The 20496-nt window shown below is 34.9% G+C and overlaps 1 protein-coding gene across 1 annotated transcript in view; it reads left to right on the top strand.

Moving 5' to 3' along the window:
* WDR36 (WD repeat domain 36) overlaps positions 1-20496 on the top strand; it is a 42572-nt gene that overhangs the window by 19573 nt on the left and 2503 nt on the right. The window contains exons 13-22 of the mRNA XM_030326225.1: positions 3589-3703; positions 4189-4354; positions 4593-4701; positions 6888-6967; positions 12580-12687; positions 14727-14824; positions 15221-15366; positions 17902-18021; positions 18198-18279; positions 19958-20145. Of these exons, the coding sequence (XP_030182085.1) occupies positions 3589-3703; positions 4189-4354; positions 4593-4701; positions 6888-6967; positions 12580-12687; positions 14727-14824; positions 15221-15366; positions 17902-18021; positions 18198-18279; positions 19958-20145 (1212 nt within the window). The remainder of the gene's footprint in view (positions 1-3588; positions 3704-4188; positions 4355-4592; positions 4702-6887; positions 6968-12579; positions 12688-14726; positions 14825-15220; positions 15367-17901; positions 18022-18197; positions 18280-19957; positions 20146-20496) is intronic.

A 20496-nucleotide genomic window follows, 5' to 3' on the forward strand; every position in this document is an offset into this window, starting at 1 on the left:
AAGCACACATCTGTGCGGGGAAGGGCAAAGGAGAGAGAGACAGAGAATCTTACGCAGGCTCTGTGCCCAGTACAGGGCCTGACGCAGGGCTCAATCTTAGGACCGTGAAATCATGACCTGAGCCAAAATCAAAAGTTGGACATTGACATCCTTCTACTTTGTAAGAAACAGTTTTATTAATATAATTTATAAACCATAAAATTCTCTTTTAAAGTGTACAGTCCAGTGATTTTTAGTATATTCATAGGATTGGGAAATCATCACTAAAATCTAATCAATCTAATTTTAGAATATTCTTATCAACTCAAAAAGAAACCCCATTCTCTCACTTCCCCTCTCTCTTCTCCCTAACCTAGGTAACCACAATCTGCTTTTTATTTCTATAGATTTTCCTATTCTGGGCATTTAATGTAAATGGAATCATACAAGATATAGTCTTTCTGATTGGCTTTTCCATCACTTGGCATAATGTTTTCAAAGGTTATTCATGTTATAGCATTTATAACATACTTGTTTTATTGTGGACACTACTACATTTGTGTAGAAACCACATTTTATTTAGCCATTGATTAGTTGATGCTATTTATGTTGTTTCTACTTCTTGACTCTTATAAATAATGCTAACGTTAGCGCATTGTAGCAGGATTTTCACAAAAGAAGTCTTGACTCCCAGGCTTTTCTTTCCAGGAAGTAACTTTATTTGTGCCAGCACGGCTCAGTTGGGTTTGTACCCAAAGAACTGAGCCCCAAACTTCACATGGCATAGTTTTGTACATTTTCTATTTCTTTGTCTACCATATATGGTAACACAGAGACATGCAGTGTGATTAAGTGGTCTCATGTTACAAGGTCATGAGGGATGTTGTTATCATGTACGGGTAGAGCCAGGTTGCCTTGAGGTTTTTTGTTTTTTTGTTTTGTTTTGTTTTGTTTTCACATTCTTAGGGAGGGGACCCTACCACACATAAGTTTTTATGTGAACATATGTTTTTGTTTCTCTGCATTTATACCTAGGACTGGAATCATTAGGTCATAATGCAACTCTGTTTAACATTTGTGGGGAACTGCCAACCTGTTTTCCAAAGTGGCTGCACCTTTTTATACTCCCATTAGCAATGTATAAGTGTTTTGATGTATATACATTTTATTTATTTATTTATTTAATTTTTTTTTCAACGTTTATTTATTTTTGGGACAGAGAGAGACAGAGCATGAACGGGGGAGGGGCAGAGAGAGAGGGAGACACAGAATCGGAAACAGGCTCCAGGCTCTGAGCCATCAGCCCAGAGCCCGACGCGGGGCTCAAACTCACGGAGCGCGAGATCGTGACCTGGCTGAAGTCGGACGCTCAACCGACTGCGCCACCCAGGCGCCCCTGATGTATATACATTTTAATGAACACTTGTGATTGCTCTTTTGATTATTGCCATCCTTGTTGGTATATAGTAGTATCTCATTGTGATTTGTGTTTCGGACTCAGTGTTGAGCCTCTTTTCATGTGTTTACTGATTGTATGTCTTCTTTGGAGAAATGTCTTTTCAATTCTGTGCCCATTAAAGGGGTTGTCTTTTTATATTGAGTTGTATTAGCTGTTTGTGTATTCTGGATCTAAATCCCTTATCAGATATGCAGTGTTTTTTCCCCTTTCTGTGGGCTGTCATTTCATTTTCTTGTTGATAATCATTTTCAGTGTAAGAGTTTTTATTATGATTAAGTCCAACCTATCTTTTCTTTTTTTTTTTTTTGCTGATGGTTTTTGGAAAATTGTTGCCTAACCCAGGGCCATGAAGATTTACTCCTGTGATTTGTGCTAAGGAGTTTCATAGTTTTAGCTATTACATTTAAGCCTATAATCCTTTCGGAGTTAATTTATGTGTATGATGTATGTAGAGGTCCAAGTTCATTCTGTTACATATGAATATCTAGTTGTCTCAGCATCATTATTCAAAAACTGTTCTTTCCCCCATTGAATAGTCTTGGCGTGCTTGCCAAAAATAAATTTGACATGAATATGAGGCTTTATTTCCAGATTCTCAGTTCTATTCCATTGTTTTATATGTCTGTCTTTGTGCCAGAACCACACTGTCTTGACTATGGTACCTTTGTGTTAAGTTTTAAAATCAGAAAAATTGAATCCTCCAAGTTCTTTTTTCAAGATTGTTTTGGCTGTTCTAATCTCTTGCATGTCCATGTGAATTTTAGGATCTGCTTGTCAATTTCTGCAAAGAAAGCAGCTAGGATTTTGGTAGGGGTTTTGTTGATACCGTAAATCAGTTTGAGGAGTGTTACCATATTAATATTACTTCTGATCCATGAACATGGGATGTCTTTCCATTTATTTAGATCCTTAATTTCTGTCAGCAGTATTTTGTGGTTGTCTGTGTACAAGTCTCATACTTCTTTGGTTTTCTGGTATCTTATTGTTTTTAATGCTATTATAAATGGAGTTCTTTCTTAATTTTGTTTTGGATTGTTTATTGCTAGCGTGTTGAAATATAATTAGTTTTTGTGTACTGACCTATCATGTAACCTTGCTGAACTTATCTATTCTGTTTTTTAGTGAATACCTGTTTTTAACTTATTGAAAGTATAATTACATAGTTGATTCTCTTTTGTACAAGGCATTTTGAAAGTATGTATGCTCTATTCTCCATAGTACAAAAATCCAGTTTTAAGCTTTTATACTGTTTTGTAAACCATAGAGATTTTATCTTAAGCCTCTTAAGTTTACCTGCACAGTTTTGAGTAGCTGTTGTACTAGTAGTGGTAACGATAATTACAGCTAACATTTTTTGTGTGCTTACTTTCTTCTAGGCTCTGTGCCTAACATGCATTATTTTTTTTTGAGAGAGAGAAAGCATGTGTGCATATGCACGCACGTGAGGGGAGGAGGGGCAGAGTGGGGGTGGGGAGAGAGAGAGAATCTTAAGCAGACTCTATGCACAGTGTGGAGCCTGACATGGGGCTTAGTCTCACGATAATGAGATCATGACCTGAGCCAAAATCAAGAGTCAGATGCTTAACTGACTGAGCCACTCAGGTGCCCCTAACAGGCATTATTTTATATTATTCTTGCAACAATCCTATGATGTTGTCTGTTGTTAGCCTCTTTTTATAGACAATAAAGTTAAAGCTTAATATAATAATGATGACCATCCTAATGATATGTTTTCAGTTTTATATCTGCTGTAGAAGCAATTACATAAGGTAAGGTAAAGAAATTAGGCGGTGGAATACTTTGACTTTAGCGGTATTGTGAATAAATTAAAATTGAAAGCCAGCTGAAATACAATTCTTCTTACTTTATAAATTTCAATTGAGTTAACTTTGGTTATGTTTTATTTTCTTGGATAATAATTTCTGTATACTTCTTAGAGAATGGACATAGAATCAAGCAGTTATTTCTTATACACCCAAGTACAATGACATTATCTTTACGAAAATTAATGAGGCAGTTCATTTAGAATGCTTCTTTTTTTTTTTAATGAGGTAATTAGTAGGTGAAAAGACATTTGGAAACCATAAAGTACAGTAAAAATATTAGTTATTTTTTGTATAATTTGTGTTAAAAATTTTTTTTTTCCAAAGGCAGTAGATATAACTTCTTGTGGAAACTTTGCTGTAATTGGTCTGTCATCAGGAACTGTAGATGTATATAATATGCAGTCTGGTATTCATCGAGGAAGTTTTGGCGAGGATCAAGGTAATGAATTTTTTCCCTTTTTTTATTAAAAAGAATAATAATATACAAGGCTAATAACTAACTGTCTCTGGCATTTATTAAATTCTTGAGTGCTAGGCATTTTGGTAAGGTTGTAGATGGGTTATCGTCAACCCTATCTAGCAGTTACTGCCATTACACCTACTATAAACACCATGTTGAAATACTTAAATAGAATGAAGTTATTGATAGATTAGAGGAAAGTAGATATTATACAAATTAAAATTTGCGTTTTCTTCCCCTTTCATTAAGCAGAAAATCTTAAGCTTTCTGGCATCAACCAGATTGATATTGTTTTAATTACAGCAATATAATAATCTTCTGAAATCCAGATTAATTTTAAGATTTTAAGGGAGCTAAATAGAGGGAACTTAGAAATTTAAATGAAGGAATCACTCTTTGTGTAGTGTTTAGAGAGGCAGTGCCATTTTCTTAATGTCTTTTTCCTTTTAACATATGTTTTAAAGCTCATAAAGGATCTGTTAGAGGTGTTGCAGTGGATGGCTTAAACCAGTTGACAATTACAACTGGTAGTGAAGGATTACTCAAGTTCTGGAACTTTAAAAACAAAATTTTAATACACTCTATGAGCCTTGATTCGTCTCCGAATACGATGCTGCTACATAGAGACAGGTAAAGTTTTTCCTTTAATGATTATGGATTTTATTTTTGATGTTTTTGGTAAAAGTCATAATGTAAGTACATAATTTACCAGGTGGGAAAATTATACATTTAATGTAAAGGAACAGAATTTTGTTTAATTTCCCCACAGGTATGCTTGATTATTAAAAAAAAATTAAAATGACTATGAGATTTTAATGTGAAAGGTTTGTTGGTTTGTTTATTAAAACTGGTGTGTTTATCTTACTAGTGGCATTCTGGGACTTGCCTTGGATGACTTCTCCATTAGTGTTCTGGATATTGAAACTAGGAAGATTGTCAGAGAGTTTTCTGGACACCACGGCCAAATAAATGACCTGGTAAAACAAACTTTTGATGTTTAATTAAAACTTGACTAATTTCTGTTTCTGTTTAGGTTAAAATATATTAAAACTATTGCCCTTTAATGGAGTTAAAGTTTTCATATGAGATATTCAAAATAATTTGGAAATTAATTTTCAAAGAATACAGTTTTAAAGAAAATTTAGAATATAAAGAAGTTAATGCCGTCAGATTGAAGTATAAATAAATCTCAGAGTTCATCTTTTTCTCTTAAACTCTAAACAAGGCTAAAATATCCTTTGGAGAATAAATGATCTATTGAAACATAAGTATTTAGTATTAAACTAGGTTGAGAGAATTCATTTCTTATTTTCTGAATGCATAACAAATGAATAGTAGGGGACCTTGAATATCTGGTATCTGGTTTATTCTAGCTTAGTGTTATTTCTAGAGTTTAGATTTCTTAACTCTAAAAGAGTTTAATCAATAAAAATGTGTTTTGGCTTACTATTACGTTTTTATAGTGGGATATAAGATACAAAAAGTACTCTAGTTTGAAAAATATATATTGAGGCTATATTAAGTTTATATATTGTTATTTTTCATCACTCACATCTTGATTCACTTGAAAACAGGAAAAAATTAAAATCTGGGTTATTTAGTGGCAATTCTAACATCTATATTTATTTATCCATTCTTGTACCAAAAATCAGCAGTTTATCCATTCCCTTAAAAATATAGGGGAAAAAGCCAGGAAATTGTGTTGTTCTGCAGATAGGAAATTGGCAACATAATTTGTTGTGTTATCATCTGTAGAAATGAGGGCAGGAGTGGAGTGATTTTGATGAAATTTTTTGATGCATTTTTAAAACCAGTCGGTGCCAGCTTGCCCTTTCTTTCCTTTTCAAACCTTATTTTGAACTTGTATGTCTGGAATTTCTCCTACTCAGCAATAAATTATTCCTGTTCAGTTAAATCTGTGAGCATATAACACAGATTACCTATCAGAGTCATTTTCCCTGTCCTTAATGTACTTGATTCTGTAAATTAAACTCACTGTACCTTAAGGTTTGAGTTTCTGCTGTATCACTACAACCCAATGAACAGATTGGAGTCCACTTATCCCAGTATCATCTGTTAATATGGATGGTGATAATCCCTGTGGTGTGTTTAAACTCCTGGATGAATAATCTACCATTATAAACATTAAAGGTTTTTTTTGGTGGGGGGGGTCTTCTTTCATATATGGCCTGATCTAAGCCTCACAACACATATGTGCTACAGGAAAATGAGAGCTATTTACCCATTTATATCAACAGAAAAGATATAGCTTCTTTAAGGTGGCATAAGTAGTTTATTATTTACTTTTATTTTGCAATTCTAATTACTGTGGTGTTAAATTACATTTTGGAATTAAAACATCATTATAAAAGGATCTTTAACTGAAGCAACAAGTAAATAGAAGTTCTTGTGTAGTAATTTTAATATTTTAAGGGAATTTGCATTCCTTTTTTTTTTAATGTTTGTTTATTTGTGAGAGAGACACAGTGTGAGCAGGGGAGGAGCAGAGAGAGACGGAGACACAGAATCTGAAGCAGCCTCCAGGCTCTGAGCTGTCAGCACAGAACCCGATGCAGGGCTCAAACACATAATCTGTACGATCATGACCTGAGCCGAAGTCAGATGCCCAACCGATGCCCAACCGACTGAGCCACCCAGGCGCCCCAGGGCATTTGCATTCTTGTTTTCAAAATCATTTTGGACTCTAAGAAAGCCAGTCTAATATCTAGATTCTTTAGTGAAATACAGGTTTTGTTTCTTTCACAGAACTGTATAACTGAAATTAGGCTAACAAAATATTTCATTGAATGTTCTCAGAATAGCTAGCAGTTTTATCCTGAAAATGTTTGTAGTCATTTGTTAACTGTCTATAAATGTAGGTGGTTATGTAGTAAAAATTGAAAATTGGATGATACTGTTTTAAAACTTTTTATGATACATGTAAAAACCTAATTCTTATTTATATCCAAACAGTGGCATATAAGAAATGAATTTTTTTCTATAAAATGCAGCAGTTTAAATTTTACTCAGACTTATTTTTTTATGAAGCCTGCATCTTGTTTTCATTTCTTGCATTCTTTAAGCTGTTAAATATACAGGCACAAATATACATAAATGCACACACGCATTATATGTGTATTCTTGTTTTTCTTTTAATTTGAAGGCTTTCAGTCCTGATGGTCGTTGGTTAATAAGTGCTTCAATGGATTGCACTGTTAGAACTTGGGACCTTCCATCTGGGTGGTGAGTTTATTTTTAAACCCCTAACCTCTGTCAGAAGATTTCTCAGTCATCGTCTTTACGTGTAACTTTTACCTATAGTTAATGGTTTGTGTGCCTTTTGAATGTGAATATATTTTGGGGATTTTTCTAACCTTACTGTTAGATCAAAAACCTGTTTTTTGGGAGGGAGTAGTGCCATAAAAGATAATAGTGAGGAAAATGCAATCTCTCTTAGGTTTTCTGTACTTGGCAAAATTGAGACATAGAAAGTGAGTTGAATAAACTTTAAGAAAGCTCATTTGACCTTTTTGATACTCGAAAATAGAGTTCAGACTTTAGGACTGGAAACTCTTATTTAGTGTCTTCTTGTTGTTTTTGTTGTATTTAGTTAAAAGGTCCAAAACCCAACTTTACTTTTATATACTATGTATTTTCTGTGTCTGACATAATTCTTGTTTTAGATAATGTGTTTCTTAGAATTTGGGTAAAACCCAGCAGCATGCAGATGCATAAATCCGTTTCGTTTCGTAGATAGAAACTTGTTACAAAAACAGCACTTAAATTGAAAATTTACCTACTTCTGTTAAATAATTTGAACATTGGAGACCTACAGAGTGAGAGCAAGGGAGCTAGCTTTGTTATTAAAAATTATGTAGGAATAGACACAATTTAAAATCATATCACTTAACAGAATTGCTTAGAGTATGAAAGTAGTGATGGAAACAATGAAGTATCTATTTAACAGGAACATACTGTAAGGTGGGGAAAAATGGGAAGGAAGATGGCACTTTTTAAACCTCTGAAAAATTCCTAAATTAAGCTCTGTCCAATTGTACTTCCTCTTTTCTCAGGAATTGATAAGTTTATACCTGAAAGCAGTTTGACCTTTAGAAAGGAAAAACCCTGATAGACTCATTTCCCTTTAAGGTTGGTATAGGAATGAGGCACAGCTGTCCATCCAGCATACACACCAGATTTGGAACATGCACAGCAAGAGTGTCTAACGGGTCCAGCTTAATAACTAGGAACCTTCTCTATAGGTGTGTCTGTCTTTCACTCAAAATATAGTCAAACAAAATCTAATTCGTTGGCTGTGTCTTGTAGCTTTTAAAAGTTCACTTAAAGTTTGTACTTCCTTAATTTTTAAAAACTCCTTTTTTGAAGGCTACATTAGAAATATTGGTTGTGCTCTTCAGACTTTCACAATCTTCTAAAAATTAACAATATAATTAAATTGCCTTACAGTAGGAAAGTTGTACAAGGTATACACCTTTTTAGCTTCAGTTCACATTAGATGGGAGAGATGGGTTAATGTTGAATAGTACTAAACTGGCAAAATATTTTTTAAAAGTGGTAAGGGGCACCTGGGTGGCTCAGTCGGTTAAGCAACTGGCTCTTGATTTCAGCTCAGGTCATGGTCTCACGGTTTGTGGGTTCGAGCCCCACATCAGGCTCCACGCTGACAATGCAGATCCTGCTTGTCCTCTTGATCCTCTTGATCCTCTCTTTCCCTTTCTCTCTGCCCCTCCCCCACTCTCTCTCTCACTTTCAGAATAAATAAATTAAAAAAATAAAAGGGTAAACACGGGGTGCCTGGGCAGCTCAGTTGGTTAAGCTTCTGACTTTGGCTCAGGTCATGATCTCGGAGCTTGTGTGTTGGAGCCCCGCTTTGGGCTCTGTGCTGACGGTTCAGAGCCTGGAGATTGCTTCGCATTCTGTGTCTTCCTCTTGCTCTGCCCCTCCCTCGCTGACGCTCTCTTTCTCTCTCTCTCTCAAAAATAAACAAACAAACAATAAATAAATAGTGATAAACATATATTTGGAATATAAGAATTAGGTTCTTAAACCAGCATTCAAAGCTACCAGTCTTTGACTCAACGTTTACCCTTTTTGCTAAATTTCTTATTTCAGTAAAAAGTTGAATGGATTTAAATCTGACCGGTTTTCAACTCTGATGCCTTATTTTTAGATGAACCGTGAGACATATTAAGTGAATACAGAGGGAAGCTGGGAGAAACAAACGGGCAAGAAATGAGTCAGTCATGTAAGGATTGTTAAAAGAAAATCTAATAATTTCTACCCTGATTGGACCAAAGTATATTTTAATAAAGAAAACCATAAATACTTACTTGGTTCAGCTATGAGGCACAGTGAATGAGAAAGCTTGAAAAGCAATGTCAAACAGCTGCTGCTGCCTGATTGCAGCTAAGCTGACTTTCATATGTGCTTGTATTTCCATCTTCCTTCATATCCTAATAGCTGTAGGTACTGCTGTTATTAGTCCCATTTTACAAATGAGGAAATGGAGGCTCAGAGAGAAGTCATTTACCCAAGGTTGCATAGTTTGTAAGTGACATTTTGCTGTAATAAACACAGAAGAAAGAAACAGATTTCCCAATAATTGTGATATCAACTTTGCTTAGTTGTGTCATGCTCTGGGGATGAATTGATTTTGTAGAGATAATAAGGAAGTGAGGATCAGTATTTCATTTTACAACCCTAGGTAACTTTTGGATATTCCTAGTTCTTTGCTCAACAAGCAGTTTCATCATTTACACAACATGTTAAATATTTAAACAATGAATTGACTTACGGTCTGAAAAGTGAAAGTATGAGCAAACCTTTGGGCGTGGTAACATACATGTGTATCCATCTGCAGTACCTATCTAAAGCAAATGGCATACGTTCTGAACTGTTTTCTGTAAAATGTTTTTAAAGTGCTGACAATTTCCTTGTGTTTATAGGATTCTCGGAGAAGTAGAGTTGAAATTTTTTTCTCTGAAATTATCTGGCATCTACTACTTATTTCTGGTTGTTTTTCATCTATTAGAAATTCAGATTGAGCCCCTTTGGGGTGAGGAAAATATAAAAGTAAATAGTTAATAGAATTTTACATTTTGTTCTTTCTCACCCTCTGACCCCTGCTCTCTGTGGAGCATTACATGAAAATTGTTGGAATACAACATTGTTTTGCATTTCTCACTGAGGCAAAAACCATCCCTTTTGTTTCTATTCTTTAAGAGCCTTTTGTAAGGTAATTCTGTCCCTTTGGAGATTGAACAGTTAGATGCTGTCTGCATTTGCTCAGAATATAATCAGAAATTACTTACTGTTAACCTGTATAACATGCAAGTCTCTGTGCTTGAAAATCTGATCCCTTAAAGTTTTGTTAATGTTTGCTCAAAAAAAATTATAATTTACCTGGGGCTTTTCATTTTGTGGGATTAGCAGAAGACAGTGTGGTCGTTAGGTCTGAGATTAAGCCTGTACACTTATGCTTTATGAACTAAGGTGGCAGTGTAAAATACACTGTGTATGTGGAAACCACCTTTCTTTAATTTGATGCTTTTACATAATGGAGAGCCAATCCACCCACACATAACAGCTGTGGAAGTCAAGTTGCACAGTGAATTCGACAAAATATAGTATCAAGTAACATAAATTTGCTCAAGCATTAGATTCTCTTTTTAACAGATTCTAAATGTGTTAGGAAGTTTCACTCCTCATATAACTTTTAAAGAGCAAGTATTGATCAAGAAAGAAGAAATAGTAAGATCTGAAATTGTTGTGTTTAGGTTTAATCTTCATCTGTATGTGCTGAGATAATGTTTCCGTCTGGGTTGTTGGCATTAAGTGAATTACCATAAATAATTTGTCTCTGGTATATAATAAGTGTTTAGCAAACGTTTCCTTTCTCCCAGGTCCCCTTGATCGAAGAACAGCCATTTTTGTAAGCTTCCAAAGTAGGTTTAAACAGAAATCAGACAGGTTATTACTCATCCTTGTCCCCCGTAACTAAGAATTAAACAGCAGTCATTGTCCTGAGCACACTTCTTTGTGTGTTTGTCTTCATTGCTCCTAATTTTAGTTTTGTTTTCCTATCTTGCATTCATTATTTAAACTTTATATTTTCAATCACTCTGAGCAAATTAAGAAAGAGATTTTATCATGAAAAAGTCACTCAATGTCGCCACTGGAGAGTCTTCATTTACATTTGAGCTGCTTAGAGTATGTTCCATGCATCACCAGTGTAGGCATCCTCTGGGTCTCTATATTGCTATCTAGCTGTTTATTGTATCTTTAGTTTCAGTAGTGGTTTTACTGAGTTGATAGTGATTAAGTGTTCAGACTTCTTGGGTGACAATCTTTGGCTCAGTTGCTTTCTATCTTGAGCACATTTTTAAATCTTACTGGGCTTCATTTTTCTGATCTGTATAGTAAGGACAGATCTGCCTTAGAGGGTTGTGAGGATTAAATTGAGTAGACTTAAGTGCTCAGAGTACTTTCTAACATGGAGCGCTAAAAAAGTGTTAATTGCTATTATTTTTTAATTTGTTTTATTTAATGTGGATTTGAAACTTCAGTTATTTTGCTGTGCCTTCTCGTGGATAATGTATTGGCTTTAGTGAATAAAGTAGTATTTAAAACAGCCATGATTAAAACCCGTATGCTTCTCTTAAAGTATACAAAGTGTTCACACTCAGCCAGTGTAAGAAGCCTCCACTGCAAGATGCCAATGGGTTAGACCTTTCTGCTCCTTAGATCCCCTTGTGTCACTTCCTGCCACCACCATTCTAGTTCAGCTCTTTATTGTTTGGTTAGATGACTGCTACCATAATCTCACTATATACTTCCTGTTCACATATCTTCTACATTCTGATGGCACATTTTGTTATGAAAGTGAAGATTACACCTATATCTGCTCAAAAGCCTTTAGTGATTTTTCCTTTGATTAAAAGATAAAAAGCAAACTTAGATGTATGGTATTCAAGGTGCTGTACACAGCCTTATGCTTATGCACTTGCTAATTTATCAAACCACTTCTCTCTTACACCCAATTGTATTTTGACCTCACTTTGACCTCCCCATTTCCCTCAGCCAGGAAATACTTTATCAACGGCATCCATTGAAATCCTGTTCATTTGTAAGGCTCATCTCAGTCACTTTGTTCTCTGAGGATCCTGTTCTGTGTCTCCTGCCTGTGTGTAATTGCTTCCTCTCCCTCCCCAACTTTTCAACTCCTCCAGCATTTTAAAGTTGTGAGACTGGGTTGCATAAGCTCTATAAGGCTTTGTGGTTGTGCTCTGTAGACTGAATTTTCATGTTTCGCGTATAGCATAGTTACCTATTAGAAAAATAGGTAGACTTGCACAAAAGTTATTCCGTTACTATTTCTTAATCTTATTCACAGCCATTTCATTATTTCCTTTCGTTGCTTAAGCCTTTTTAAAATTTCACTGAAATAACAAAAATACAGGAGAGTACTGGTAATAAGACTTATTTTAAATGTGTTACGTCTTCAGAATTTGTCCCCAAGTCAGTCTACCAAAGTGGCTTTCCAGAAAAAGAGAGCATTTCCTCTAGTATTTTCCCTGTTATTGAAACTCTTTCTCTAGTTAATTGGTCTATTTAGGGTTCTAGGTCTTTCTCATTAAGAGAGGTTATTTTCACATATTAACGTATTTGACAAAGCTCTTTGTTAGTGATGGCTTTCTTGTGTTGATTTGTAGAAATAAAACATGAATATTTTCTTCATCTTTCATACCCTGTTCTTTTAGCAAAAATATATTTTGCGAGTTATGTCCTTTTTTGGTATTTGTTAAAATACTTTAACATTCTAATTCATTTTATAGCCTTATAGACAGCTTTCTGTTGGACTCTGCTCCTCTCAATGTTACTATGTCCCCTACTGGAGACTTTCTGGCTACTTCCCACGTAGACCACCTTGGAATTTATCTTTGGTAAGTTCTTATATACATTTCTGTTCTGGGTAGGGAAGAGGATGATGATACTGTCAGAAAATCATTGCTAACATTGCCATTTAGGTTTTTGTTTTTGTTTTAATTTATAAAATGGTAATTTCACATAAACAATTCACCATGAGTATATTTAACATCTACTTGATAATTTAGATAGCTTTGCTTCAGTGTGTATTCTAAACCACAGGACTGATTTTTAGTTATATTTGGTTTTTATTTGCAGAAAGGATAAGTGAATTTTAAAATTTAAAAGGCCTGGTCTGGCCTTCCTGCCACAGCCCTATTACCACTTTATGACTTTAGCCAACTTCTCAACTCAGCGTACTTAATCTGCAAAATAAGGCATAAGTATGGGCAAAATGCTTTCTAAGATTTCATTCTAGTTACATAACTCTTCATAACCATGAAATGGTATTTATGATGATCTTCCAACTCCATTATGATGAACATGTAAGAGTTCAAAATAAAGATCCATCATTTGAGTCTAGAAAAGTTTTATCTGCTTCCTGAATTTAGTTGTATAATTCCTTTAACTCTTACTATTAAGGAAGAGAAAAAAATTGATCCCTTTTCTAATTATAAAATTTTATAACTGGATTTTTAGGATATGAAAATAAATTCAATATATAATAGAAATAGACTCTGGCCACCTTAACATGCAAATTGGAATATCTCCTAGAATCTAAGAAGCTTGAATAATCAAGACAAGAAAATAGTAGAATACCTATTGGACCTCAGCAGGAGTATATAGTGTCACGCTTAATATAACTCAGAACCTGATACTCTCAATTATTATTATTATTTTTTATTATTTATTTTTGAGAGAGAGACAGAGGAGCAGAGAGAGAAGGAGACGCAGAATCCAAAGCAGGCTTCAGGGTCCAAGCTGTCAACACAGAGCCCTATGCGAGGCCTGAACCCACGGACTGTGAGCTGAAGTCAGACACTTAACCAACTGAGCTACCCAGGTGCCCCTGATAGTCCCAATTATTATATTACATTCCAGATTTATAATGTATGGGGAAGAGAATCTGATTAGCCCTTTGGGGGAGGTATCTTGGATTAGTCATCCAAGGCTGTGGTGCAGGGTCAAGTAGCAGAACCATGATCACTTTAGAGGACCGTTCTACAGAAGGGAAAGACCATGACTGTTACAGCATATTTGCTGTCTGACTTAACTGAGTCCATCTTTCCTTTAGTTATGATTTCCCAAAACGGAGGTGCCTGGGTGGCTCAGTCAGTTAAGAGTCCAACTTCAGCTCAGGTCATGCTCTCATGGTCCGTGACTTCGAGCCCCGCATTGGGCTCTGTGCGGACAGCTAGGAGCCTGGAGCCTGCTTTGGATTCTGTGTCTCCATTTCTCTCTCTCTGCCCCTCTCCCACTCATGCTCTGTCTCTCAAAAGAAATAAATGTTAACAAATTAAAAAAAAAAAAAAAAAAGACTTGATTAAAAAAAAAAATGATTTCCCTAAGTGAAGGTTGCCATTTGTCAAAACAATTTAAATGTTTGGAGGTTATGTTATCTTATGCAAGTATTCATTACTGATCTCTCAAATACTTTTCATACTATATTAAAATAAAGACTCCATGGGGTGGTTCAGTCAGTTGAGTGTCTGACTCTTGATTTCAGTTCAGATCGTGATCTCATGGTTTATGGGATCAAGCCCTGCACCACTCTGTGCTATCAGCACAGAGCCTGTTTGGGATTCTCTTTCTCTCCCTCTCTCTCCACCCCATCCCCACATTCGCTCTCTCTCTCGCTCTCTCTCAAATAAATAAAAACTGTAAAAAAATAAAGATTCCATTAATAAATAAAGTTTATGCACAACTCTCTAGCGATGACATTTATGACCTGAATCAAGGCATTTTCAAATTAATACTATTGGAGATTTTTTTTCTACTTATAAGTGATTGGAACCAAGCTGAATTCAAGATTGCAGAGATTATTAATGACCAGTAATTGAAGTTTTTCTGGAAAAACTTAAAAGTCTTAAAATATTGTTTATATTTTATTTCTCAGGTCCAATGTTTCACTGTATTCAGTTGTTTCACTACGCCCACTTCCCACAGATTATGTTCCTTCAGTAGTGATGCTTCCTGGTACTTGTCAAACCCAAGGTAATCACAACATAGTAAAATAATTTTTGAAATGTAATCTCATAAACCTAACATGGGGGATATTACTACTGAAGGCAAAGTTTAATGCATTGAATCAAAGTATTTTCCAACTGATAGGAAATATTTTTAAAGATGTCATGAATTAATGCAAAAATATAATTTGTGGTATTGATAAGATATTAATATTATACCAGTGGAGAAATTTTTTGTTTCTGGTGATGGGAATTGTAGATAATATGACAAGATGAGGAAGTAAAAGTAAATAGAGTTTTTAAGGCTATATTGAGTAAGCATGTTATGAAATACAAATGGATTTGGAATAAATTAAGTTGCTTTTATATGATAAAAATCTTATTCTGCATTAATATGTTTCACCTGAAATTTTTTTGTTTTAAGATGTGGAATTATCAGAAGAAACCATAGAACCAAGTGATGAAATGATAGAGTATGATTCCCCAGAACAGTTGAATGAGCAGTTGGTGACTCTGTCACTCCTCCCTGAATCACGGTGGAAAAACCTTCTTAATCTTGATGTTATTAAGGTAATGCTGTAGTACACTTAATACTGGTTCCTAAAGACACATTCCAGAAGCATTTTCTTTAGTAGAGATAGCTTCTTCTACTTGGAGGGTTTCAGGAGGAGCAGTTAATGCCTAAAGTAGAGCATACCATTTGAATGCTGTTGGATCCAGTGATTATCACAAGATTCTTTCTCTATTGAAATTGACTTTCAGAGCACTGAGCAGACCTTTTGATATAGCAGAAGTACAGCCTGCAACTACAGAGCCATTAGAAGTTGGATGTTTTAAATCTAACCTAATAATATACCTTTTTTAACTTCTAAAATGAGAAAAAAAATTGCTATCATGATGTGTGATATTTCTGTTGCTAGGCATTTGAGTACTAGAAGACTTTCTCTGGTCTTTTAATTAAGCTTCAGCTTCCCTTTGCCATTCTATACCTTACTCTGTCAACTCCAAGAAGACCTTCACAGTTTGCTGTGTTAAGTACAGGCACATAAATTAATATGAACTAAGTACTGGATAATATCCCAAGGACAACAGCAGTGAAAAAAAACCCAACAAACCTAGCTCCTTTGTCCTTGAGAAATTTATAATTTTATATGAAAAATGAATGATTATGGCATAAATTAGTGTTTTTCAAAGCATATTTCCTGGCCCCCATTTGTGAGTAGCAAAAATAATTAAAAGGAATAGACTAGAGTAGAAAACTTCAAAGGTTATCATCTGATAATAAGGGTAAGTGTTTATGAATGTCTTACATGTCTTATGAGCATTAGAAAGTGTAAGAACACTTACATAGATAACTATGACAAGGTATGGTAAGTATTTTTGTAACTGATTACTTAGCACCAGAAAAGACATGTGTATCTTGGGTAAGAAAAGAGTTTTCATGTGTTAGTTTTCCTCACAGAAGGTATGTTATGTAGGAACATAGTTGTGAAAAATCTCTATGATGTTATCCAGTGTGTCAGCTATAAAGGCAGTACTTTATGGAATAGCTTTAAAAGCAGTGCATTAAAAAGGACAAGTAGGTTAGTGTGAAGGGTGCAGTCAGAATAATGCCCAATTAATTGAAATAAGGTTTTGGACTACTCTGTTGCTTGCTTAGATACAGTTTTGTTTTAGAAACCAAGTGAATAATCTTTATGGTAGAAATATGCTAACATCTCCAATATTTTTATTTTTTTACTGAATGAAAGAAATTAGAATTTTGTCTTATTGGTAACTTTTCTCCTTTTGGTTTTCCTTATGAGACTATTTCTAGTGCTCCCTGTGGAGCACTTGCAAAAGGATTTTTGTTCTTATTTACAGCTCAGTGACTCTCTCCCTTCCAACTCAAGAACAGCAAGTTACAAGGGTAACTGTGACTCTTACTAGAGTCTCCACCATCCCCAAGAAGGGCTGTGCGTATGCTACAGTTGGCACTCCCTTGTCCTGTTTTCATGTAGTAACTTTCTTTTTTGCTGTGCCTCCACAAGGCCACAAGTATCCTTGGTTTTCTTTCAAAAAACGAATCTCTCTAGGGTCACAGAGCTCCTAGAGAATGGAGGAATGATGTAAGGTAAAATTGTGAGACTTTTATTGGGCAGTTTACCACAGAAAGGCCCTTTCATCAGATGCTCCTGAGGTAGTGATGTGTAGCCTGTGGTCACCAAAACTAAGTTCTGTCAGTGGGAATTCCAATGGAGGTTTTCCTGATAGAATTTTTTTTTTTTTAATTTTTTTTTTCCAACGTTTATTTATTTTTGGGACAGAGAGAGACAGAGCATGAACGGGGGAGGGGCAGAGAGAGAGGGAGACACAGAATCGGAAACAGGCTCCAGGCTCTGAGCCATCAGCCCAGAGCCTGACGCGGGGCTCGAACTCCCGGACCGCGAGATCGTGACCTGGCTGAAGTCGGACGCTTAACCGACTGCGCCACCCAGGCGCCCCTTTCCTGATAGAATTTTACTAACACTTGTAATATTTTGTAAATGAGCACTATTGTTCTCTTGCTTCTTAAAGACTCAAAGTAAGGGAAAATCAGTAGAAATTTTAACAAACTAGAAGAATTAGGCTATATTCTTCACAAGAAAATTTTATCAAATTATTTCTAATGGCAAAGTCTACCTTTGGCTCCACATTTCTTCTGGAGAAAAAAAAAAAAAAACTTGAGAAACTGTTGAGCGTTTATGTAAGTTTTGCTTTCTAGCCCATTTTGCGAAAAAGGTTTTAGAAGTTCAGAATTATTTGATTGTTATTTCTTCACCTAAATATTCATATAAATCATGTTGGAGGAAAAAGAGAGTTCATAGAGCTTCTCATGAACCGTGTCATTTTTCTTCTGCCTTACCAGCAAAGGTACTGGAGGCCTGCCTTGAGACACCCAGTTTAAAGATATCTGTAATATTGGTTGGTTGGGATTTTATTTTGGCATTCAAATTTGAAAATGTTTTGTTCTTTTATTTTACTTTTTGCACTTTGTTTTAAAATTGTTTGGAATTAAACATTAGAAACTTTTGTCACAATAATTACTTCATAGTCTTTTCCCCTTTCTGATTTTCTTTTAATCAGAAAAAGAATAAACCAAAGGAACCACCCAAAGTACCCAAATCAGCACCATTTTTTATTCCAACAATTCCTGGCCTTGTACCCAGATATGCTGCACCTGAACAAAATAATGATCCCCATCAGGTAAAAACCAAATTGGAACATTCTAAGTATATGGGGTGTGTTTTGTGTTGTGCATTTGTAGTTCTCTGTCAAGACCTATTTTACAAAGTACATTAATGATAGCTTTTAATTATAAGGTATAATTTTTTTTGTTGCATTTGCATTCTTGAAATAATGTGCATTTGTTTTTCTTTAAGTCTAAAGTGGTGAATCTTGGAATTTTGGCTCAAAAATCAGATTTCTGCTTGAAACTTGAAGAAGGACTGGTAAATGATAAATGTAAGTTAAATTGTGAAATCTTTTACCAAGTGTCATCAACGTATTACACTTTGTGTGAAGAGAAATTGAATGAAATATTAGCAGATTTTTCAGTAGCTGAAAGAACATAGTAAAAACTTAAAAAAGATCAAAATTTTGATTTTCTTATGAAATAATGTTAGCTTTTGTATCGTTATATTTTTAACAAGTGACACTGAACTCAGATGAATGTCAATATTACAATATTTTAAGAACCTCTCGTACTTTCTGTATGGAATTAGTGGGCTCCCCGCCCCCCCCCCCGTCTCTTGCTTTTGTTTTTATTTACAAATACAGTTTGTAATATGGCAGAGACTTTTGTCTCCTTTGATTTTTAGATCTTCCTAAATTTTCCCATTAAAAAGTAATTTTAAAATTTATTTATTGTACTACTAGATTTAAATTTTGAAAGATACAGTTTGTAGCTAATAGTGATAAACAGTAAGAACTATAATTTTAAAAAAGATCTATAAGCGATAAACAGACAGTCACTCTCCTGTTTGATTTATCCTCTTGTTTTTTGGATCCAAATGCTTTGTTTTTATACCAGTATCGCTTGAATCCACATTGGTGAAAAGTCAAATAATGCTACTGATGGGCCATTGCAGATGACTGAAGAATAGCAGAATCATAAAAGGAGTAACTTGTTATATGGGGGTGCACAAGGAAGAAGATACTATCATTTAGTATCTACTGGAAGACAGAAAATAAAATTTATTAGACTTTTGTCTTTGGCGTCATTCCCTTTCTAAAAGCTAAAAGCATAATCATTGCCATTGTAATATCAAATGCTTGTTGTAAAAATAGTTGTAAGTATATAGAATATATATTCATAGGATGCATATAAAAATCAGTGCTGGGCACCTGGGTGGGCTCAGTCAGTTAAGCATGTAATTCTTGATTTCGGCTCAGGTTGTGATCTCACGGTATGTGAGTTCAAACCCCATTCCTGGCTCTGCACTGACAGCACAGAGCTTGCTTGAGATTCTCTCTTTCTCTGCCCCTCCCCTGCCTGTGTTCTCTCTATATATCAAAATAAATAAATAAACATTTAAGAAAACAGCAACAAGAAACAAGAATCCTTAAATCTAGAGAAAAGGTATCAATTTGGGATGGGTAAGAATGAGGTGTAGAGTCTTTCCCCTTTTTTATATTTCTGTATTGTTAGTGTTTCATAATGATCATATGGTACTTTAAAGTTTTTTGTAACAATAAAAGGAAAGAAAAATAAATTCCCCCACCTCATCCTGTTCTCAGTGCAACTACTGTTAATAATTTGGTATGTACCTTATAGCCTTTTTATATTTGGATTTGTCTTGATTGATATGTGACCATCTGATTGTTGTAAGACCATCTTGAAATGTCTGTTGCTAGGTATTGATTAGATTTTCTTAAACAGCAGGGAAAAACAAACTTACTAAGATACAAAAAGTTTAGTGTTTTTAGTATTTTTATTGTACTAAACTGATTGCTCTCATCATTTGCACTAATTATTACTTAATTTGGGGTTCATTCTGTGATTTAACAGGAAAAAATAAAGCCACAGGAAGAATTTCCTGTGCAATTTAAATATATGTAGCTTGGGTATGAAATGAAGCTATAGTTTCCTAAGTGAAGTGATTGTAAGTAGTAATGAGATTCTTTTTAAAACTTAATGCAGATGAAGCTGCTCTTAGCCTTCTGAAAGAATTAGGCCCATCAGGAATTGAAACAGAGCTGCGCAGCTTGTCTCCTGACTGCGGTGGGTCTATAGAAGTGATGCAGAGCTTCTTAAAAATGATCGGGATGATGTTGGACAGGAAGCGTGATTTTGAGTTAGCCCAGGCATATCTTGCATTGTTTCTAAAGGTAAGTCTGATGTAAGACAGTACTTCTCAGCTTGCCTTCCTCTAGGGTAGTACTGTCTGATAGAATTTTCTGCAAGGATGACGGTGTTTTATTCTGCATTGTCCAGCATGGCAGCCACTTGGAGCTTTTGGCTATTGAGCACTTGAAATGTGGCTAATGAAACTAAGATACCAGATTTCTTATTTTATAGAGATTTAATTAATTTAAGTTTAAATAGCTGTGTGTACTATTGGACAGCTGGACAGCACAATTTTGTAGTCTTTTCTTTTACTTAGCACAATTTTGACTCATCCACCTAACTTCTCTGTGTCCTCCATTTGATTCAGTATATTGAAATGTTAACTTTTTCAA

Source organism: Lynx canadensis, chromosome A1 (genome assembly GCF_007474595.2).
Source record: "Lynx canadensis isolate LIC74 chromosome A1, mLynCan4.pri.v2, whole genome shotgun sequence".
NCBI classification, from domain to species: domain Eukaryota; kingdom Metazoa; phylum Chordata; class Mammalia; order Carnivora; family Felidae; genus Lynx; species Lynx canadensis.